The 6,424-nt window shown below is 34.3% G+C and overlaps 2 protein-coding genes across 2 annotated transcripts in view; one reads left to right on the forward strand and one right to left on the reverse strand.

Annotated features, from left to right (window-relative positions):
• Positions 1-769: 769 nt before the first annotated feature.
• LOC18049472 (5-formyltetrahydrofolate cyclo-ligase, mitochondrial) lies at positions 770-3,428 on the reverse strand. The gene is made up of 8 exons (XM_006439644.2): positions 3,153-3,428; positions 2,909-3,049; positions 2,602-2,766; positions 2,261-2,302; positions 2,127-2,172; positions 1,542-1,612; positions 1,273-1,399; positions 770-1,133 (listed from the first exon to the last, which is right to left on the reverse strand). The coding sequence occupies exons 1-8, from the start codon at positions 3,289-3,291 to the stop codon at positions 1,121-1,123; spliced, it is 744 nt and encodes a 247-aa protein (XP_006439707.1). The 5' UTR covers positions 3,292-3,428; the 3' UTR covers positions 770-1,120.
• Positions 3,429-4,039: 611 nt separating this feature from the next.
• LOC18049473 (serine/threonine-protein phosphatase PP2A catalytic subunit) overlaps positions 4,040-6,424 on the forward strand; it is a 5,312-nt gene continuing 2,927 nt past the window's right edge. Inside the window, exons 1-4 of the mRNA XM_006439645.2 lie at positions 4,040-4,480; positions 5,696-5,810; positions 6,174-6,282; positions 6,365-6,423. Of these exons, the coding sequence (XP_006439708.2) occupies positions 4,228-4,480; positions 5,696-5,810; positions 6,174-6,282; positions 6,365-6,423 (536 nt within the window). The 5' untranslated portion in view covers positions 4,040-4,227. The remainder of the gene's footprint in view (positions 4,481-5,695; positions 5,811-6,173; positions 6,283-6,364; position 6,424) is intronic.

Here is a 6,424-nt window from a genome sequence, read left to right on the forward strand (position 1 = left end):
AATCCATATCCAATCCACCATTTTACGAATTGATTTGCGGGTTAAAATTTTTTAATCATGTCCTATCAACGAACTAATTAAATAAAAAAATTTAATATAAAAATAGTTTTACTATCGATTAAATTTAAAATTAAATAAGATTTAAATAAAATAATTGTTTAAATAAAGGTAGAAAATAAATTCAAAGTTTCAAAATATAACAAAAAAAAAACTCATTTGTTTAGATCAGTACATGAAAATTAACTATTTAGGAAGCTATATTTTTTATTTAATTATTTTTTATTTTATATTATTATCAGATAAGATATAATATGGTGTTAATGTAACTATATTTTAACTTATTTATTTATTAATAAGTACAATACCATATTTACAAGTTTAATTTTTTTATTTTTTTTAAGATTCGCGGATTTTTACGGATTTATAGAAGTAAATTCATATCTAATCCACCGACTACGGATTTTTAGATTTTCAATCAAATCCAATCAAATCCACCAATCCACAGATCGAATTTTTACGAATTAGACGGATTAAGCGGATCAGATTGGATTCTGAACACCGCTAAGCACCACCCCAAGCGTGGGTATGTTGGGTAGCCGCATATCAGAAAATTATTTGATGTCTCCACTTCATGATACCTAAATTAGGTATAACGTATGAACCCATCAGACTGAACCATCAATCAATCACTAGTTAAAAAATAAAGAGAGAATGATTTTCTTATCTTTGAGAGATTAGAGAAGTGAATTTATTGAGAAGTACAAATATATTCCGAACATTTTGTAAATTTAAAACAATTTGGCATCAATTCATCGTTTTGCAATCATCAATGTAACATCTCAAAACGTGTAAATTCCATTTAACAAAATACAAATATCAGGAATCCATTCTTAAATGCCAAAGTTTATGATCAGTAGATACTCGGGTCAGCCATGGCCTATCAACAATGGCATATCAAAGCCTTCATTCTATATTTCCATTCCTTCGATACCAAAAGCCTTGCACGTCAAGCATTTAAGAATCCATGTAATCCTCTTGACAGCTCAAAGCCAAGCAGTTTGAAATGTCGTGATGATTGTTGACGTTGAATAAAGCATTTACGTTTGGTTGAAATCCAGCATCAAAATTGCATCCTGTAGTTTGTTTAATTAGTTATTTGAGATGAAAATGGAATCATTCTTAACAAGTAGAAGACAAGAAAAAATAGTTTAGAAGAAGAAAATAGAATTAAAACTCACATACAGAACAAATTAGGAGAATCGCTAAGCGCACCTGTCTAAGGCAGCGGCACTAATGGGAATTACACCAGACGGGGATACAAGAGCATCAACTGGCATGTCCTTTGGAGTAGCTGATATGATTCCTTCATCCATGATCTGCAAAGAATATGACAGAGCAACTGCAAAACCAAGGTGAAAATAGAGAAATGACCAAATCTGCTTCTTTAAATCAAATTAAGAAACAATATAATCAGTTTATAAGAACCTAGAGCTTCCTATTCATATTGCACAGAGGAAAAGTGAAACAGAAGTTATCCATACCAAAGAGGGGTTGCCTCCAATTTCTTTCCTTTGCAAGCTCTTGGTACTTCTTCAGGAATGTATCATAATAACTTCAGAGTTTTTTCATCACATACATTAACAAAAAGTTATACCAAGATACAAGAATCCACATAAATTTAAGAATTTAAAATGAAAGCTACAGAAGAAACAGGGGAAAGTGAAATAAAAGTGTTTCTTGGGCATTAAACCAACGAGACAGAACAAGAAAGCTACAATCGTTACCACTAACCTAGTAGTACTAGTATTTTGAGGGGGAAAAGAATCAAAAATCAAGAATTGTAGTGACGAGAGCTTTCATATTTCAAAATTGAGAAATCTAGTCCTAAGAATCCTTAGCTTGGCCTTATTGTTGGAATTCTGGGAACAAGCAGCTACAAAAGGGTCAGATGGAATCCAGCTTGTGGACAAAAGCTTGAGTTAAAGGTTCATTAAAAAAAAAAAAATGTGCTTGCTTCCATGGATATTCTTGATTTGTGAGTGCATGTGTGGTTTTTCCATAACTCAAATTGCAGTACCACAGAGATTAAATAATTTTCACTAGGCCAAGAGAAGCACGAGCCTTACCCTCCACCACGGCCCAAGCGTCTCCCAGACCTGTCAAATGCAAGTCCTGGCAAAAAGTATCTGATGAATACAATGGACTTTTCATTTCTATACTCTACATGAGAAATTAAAAAGAGGAAAATTGACAAGTATACCAGGTAGGAGAAATAAATCCACTGGCTCATTTGCCTGCATTACTGCAACAAGAGAGATATTTAAAATTCACAACAATTTAAAGCCAAAGAGAGAAAAATGTGTTTTCCTGCTAGTATATATTACAATAGCTTAAGTATATTTTTCATGAGAGAGCTTCAACACAAAGTTGTGGAAGTTTCACAAAAATGGTCCCTTATCATGGAATTGTAAGTTTTTCATTGCAGAAATAATATGTTGATATCCTATATATGCCAAATCCATTTCCTTTTCGACTTCTTTTGTGTGTGTTTGTATAATACAAAATAAGCACAAATTCATAACATAATGAACAACAATATACCATCTTCTCGTTCATTTCCATCAGCATCTACTGGAGCTGGTTCTAAAATATTCATCGAGTTTGCAATTAGATCATCAATACTTGAGATGTGGAACATGCGCATGTGACTATTCTTGTCCTCCACACGTGGCACATAGAGCTTCTTCCTTGTCTTTGTATCACCATCTAAATACAGATACAGCAATATTATAATTTATAAGAATCACCAGACAGAAAACATACAAATTGGTTACGGCCGCCCCATTTCATCAATCATCACCACATAGGATCTCAAAGACAAATACCCAATACAGGATACAGAACGCACCTGCGTTTGGAATTTGCAGAATTTGAGACAACAACTTTGATGTATCAACTTCTCTCAAAGCAGAGCAACTTATATAGGCACATAGTCTCTGACTAGATTTAAACCACGGGGCTTCTAAAACAATTTTCTGAATTGCATTGTCTGGAACCAAAATAAAATTACAAAGAGTGCAGTATGTCTTCAACTAACATCAAATATAAGAATATAATAATAAGATGAGATCGAAGTGAAAGAAGGTGCTGACCTTCATGGGATCTTAGCGAGGGGTCCATGAACTTGAGGGTCTTTCGGACTTGGGATCGAAGGATCCGTTTTTGCTGGAAAATGGACTCCAGATCATGTTCTTTTTCTTCAGGGTTGCTGCTGTCGTTGCTCTGGCTCATCGTGCCCACAAAATAGCAACCAGCAAGGTAGGTGGAGAGGAGTGACTTTGTTGGTTTTGTGTGCGCATTGCCCTTTGGGTCGTCAGCAAAAGCCAACCTCTCTCCTCTGGCTGTCTTAGCCCATTCTTTTTTTTTCCTCTTTTCTTTTAATTATTTTTTCATTAATGCATTTGCATCCCTGAAGACTTTGGTTTTGTGTTCGCCACCCAAGCAAAGAAAAAAAATAAAATAAAATGAAGGGTTGTGTTTATTTCCTAAAAAAGGGTTTATTGAAGCATATTAAAGATTGTATTATTTTTCCTTAAAAAGAAAATGATATCATTGATGGCATCACTGTATATATGATTTATAAATAAATAATTATTTATAATTTAAATATCCTTTATTTTAATTACATAATATTTTTTTATTTCATTAATATTTGAGGAGAGATTTTTTTTCACCTTATTCTTGAGGTCTAGAATACTGTTCGAGCATCTCCTGCATGTGTGTGAACATATTTCCTTTCTTTATGTTATTGTTACACTATAATGTAAAAATATGTAGCAATAAAAATATTCATAATAAAACCCCAAGATACGTAATATTTAAAGATAAAAGATGGGAAAAAGTCCATATTCCATTTGGCCAAATTTATGAATTTATAAAAGTATGAAAAAAATAATAAATAGATAACATTGCAGGGACCATACTTTAAAATCTTGCTTCTGAATTCCTGATAACAAAATAATAATGCTCAGCTGCAAACCAACAATAGCATTACAACTGAGTTCGAGGGCCAAGGCAAATCCACTACCTTGTATCTCTCTTCAAACCCTAACCCTAATCGCAAATCTACGATGACCTGAACCTTCATCCAGCCCTCATTGCCCGTGCTCACGCTTCACTGTCCGATCACAGAATCATATCTAAAGGCGTCGAACGAAATCTCAAACGATGCCGTCGCAGGCCGATCTGGACCGTCAGATCGAGCACTTGATGCAGTGCAAGCCGTTGCCGGAACAGGAGGTAAAGATTTTGTGCGAGCAAGCGAGAGCTATTCTTGTGGAGGAATGGAACGTGCAACCCGTCAAATGCCCGGTCACCGTCTGCGGCGACATTCACGGACAGTTTCACGATCTCGTCGAGCTTTTTCGCATAGGTGGCAACGCTCCTGATACCAATTATCTCTTCATGGGCGACTATGTTGGTCAGTTCCTGTGGTGAATTTATTTGACTATAGTTAGTAGGTTTTTTACTTTCCAATTTTTGAGTTTCTGTCAAGGTTTTCTTATCGTGTTGTGATATTATGGAGATATTTGCAATGTCTAGATATGATTATGAATTTTATTATGATTTTCCCCCAATACAAATTTGCATGATGGGTAGTTTAGAGAGTGTGTTTATCGCATTGCCTCGATTACTTTATCTAAATTATCTAAATTAAAGTTACAGGATATGCATATATTTTATATGAAGTTAACCTAACCTGTTTTGAACGAAGCTAAGCTTTAGGCCAGTATTTTGTCCTCAGGGAAGTCCATGGGGGTGTAAACATTAGTTGGAGCTGCTGGTTTCAATGAGTATGTGTGACTAACAGAAATGGAGTGGTGCTTTTCATGGATCAATATGCAACTTGATTTGACAATAAATAAACTATGTGCTAGAGGGAAGATACTTTCTCTAGCAACTAGCATGTTTTTCTAAGAGTTGTTTTATCAAGATAACCATGGATAGAACACTGATAATGTAGATATATAGCGATTTAATTGACAAAGCAATTTCAAGTAACTTAGGACTTGTAACAGGCTTATATAAGCTACGCATCTTTCAAATGTAATATGCATTTGTTAAACATATTATAGTATTCCTACACCTGAAAGATATAGTTTCCACATTTGTTATTGGATTAGCAGTTTCAGCCTTGATCCATATTCAAATGACTTTTGCAGCACATTCTGTTTCTCTTGTTATGATATATTAACTTTTAGACTTTCTATCCAAGTGGTGACTCCGTTTCTTGCTGAACCTTTGACTTTTAGAAGTTGATGTGCAACGATGCTGAGGATCAAAGCACTGGTGATGTAAGCAAAAGAAGAAAGTACTGGTATTTGGATGATTTTGATAAGTTAGCTCAAAAAGTGGAAGAAGTGGATATGAAAGCCAATTTACTATAGGATAAAAGTGATTTTAAGTTGGAGGTAGAGTTAATTGTTGTTGGAGATGATATCTAAATAAAATCAACTACGACATCAATGATATAATTAATCTCATGCTTGAAAGTTGTAACCAAGGTTTCCTAGTGTATCTGATTAAGGTTGTCAGTGGTTTTACTTTTTATTTCTTTCAACTTTAGCTACAGACTTTGTCCATACATCTTCTTTTATCAGATTGTCATTGATTGTTGTGTTGTGATATTATGCAGATCGTGGATACTACTCAGTAGAGACCGTCACTCTTTTAGTTGCTCTGAAAGTACGTTATAGAGATAGAATAACAATTCTGAGGGGAAATCATGAGAGTCGTCAGATAACTCAAGTGTAAGAATATAGTTGTTCAAATTCAATCCATTGAAAAGTAGCAATCACTGTTTCATTGATCATCAACAAAAAGATGTCTCTGCACTTTTGATGTCCAGCATGTACTCCTGTTCATATTTCATTTAGTTTTAACATAAAGGGGTGCTAGCCGAATTGTTCTCTTATTTTGTTAAGCAATTCTAGTCAAATTAGTGCGAGTTTAGTGAAGAGATACAGAGAATTTCCCTGTGTTCCAAAGTGGTTATTTAACTAAATTACTTTAAAAAATTGTGGGTAATTTGGGTGTTGGGTGTTCTATGTTCGGTCATTTTGGTCCAGCAGTCTAGGCTTATGTCAAAATAACTTGATGGTTTCATTTTTCAGGTATGGATTTTATGATGAATGTTTGAGAAAATATGGAAATGCTAATGTCTGGAAGCATTTCACTGACCTTTTTGATTATCTGCCACTTACAGCTCTAATTGAGAGTCAGGTTTGAATTTTATTAAACAGAAATTCTCTGTTTAAATCCTTGTATTGTGGCTGACAAATATCATCTGTAAATCTTTTTGCAGGTTTTCTGCTTGCACGGAGGACTTTCCCCATCTTTGGATACATTAGATAATATACGTGCT

The sequence above is a fragment of the Citrus clementina genome, unplaced genomic scaffold, assembly GCF_000493195.1.
Source record: "Citrus clementina cultivar Clemenules unplaced genomic scaffold, Citrus_clementina_v1.0 scaffold_3, whole genome shotgun sequence".
NCBI lineage: Eukaryota > Viridiplantae > Streptophyta > Magnoliopsida > Sapindales > Rutaceae > Citrus > Citrus x clementina.

Bases quoted from the DNA above. Each gene is read 5' to 3' on its own strand.
- LOC18049472 (XM_006439644.2), bottom strand. From the start codon at position 3,291: ATGAGCCAGAGCAACGACAGCAGCAACCCTGAAGAAAAAGAACATGAT. The intron at 2,173-2,260 runs GTATACTTGTCA...ACTTTTTGCCAG, and splicing joins GGATTTATTTCTCCTACCTG to GACTTGCATTTGACAGGTCT. The intron at 1,613-2,126 runs GTAAGGCTCGTG...AAAACTCTGAAG, and splicing joins CGCTTGGGCCGTGGTGGAGG to TTATTATGATACATTCCTGA.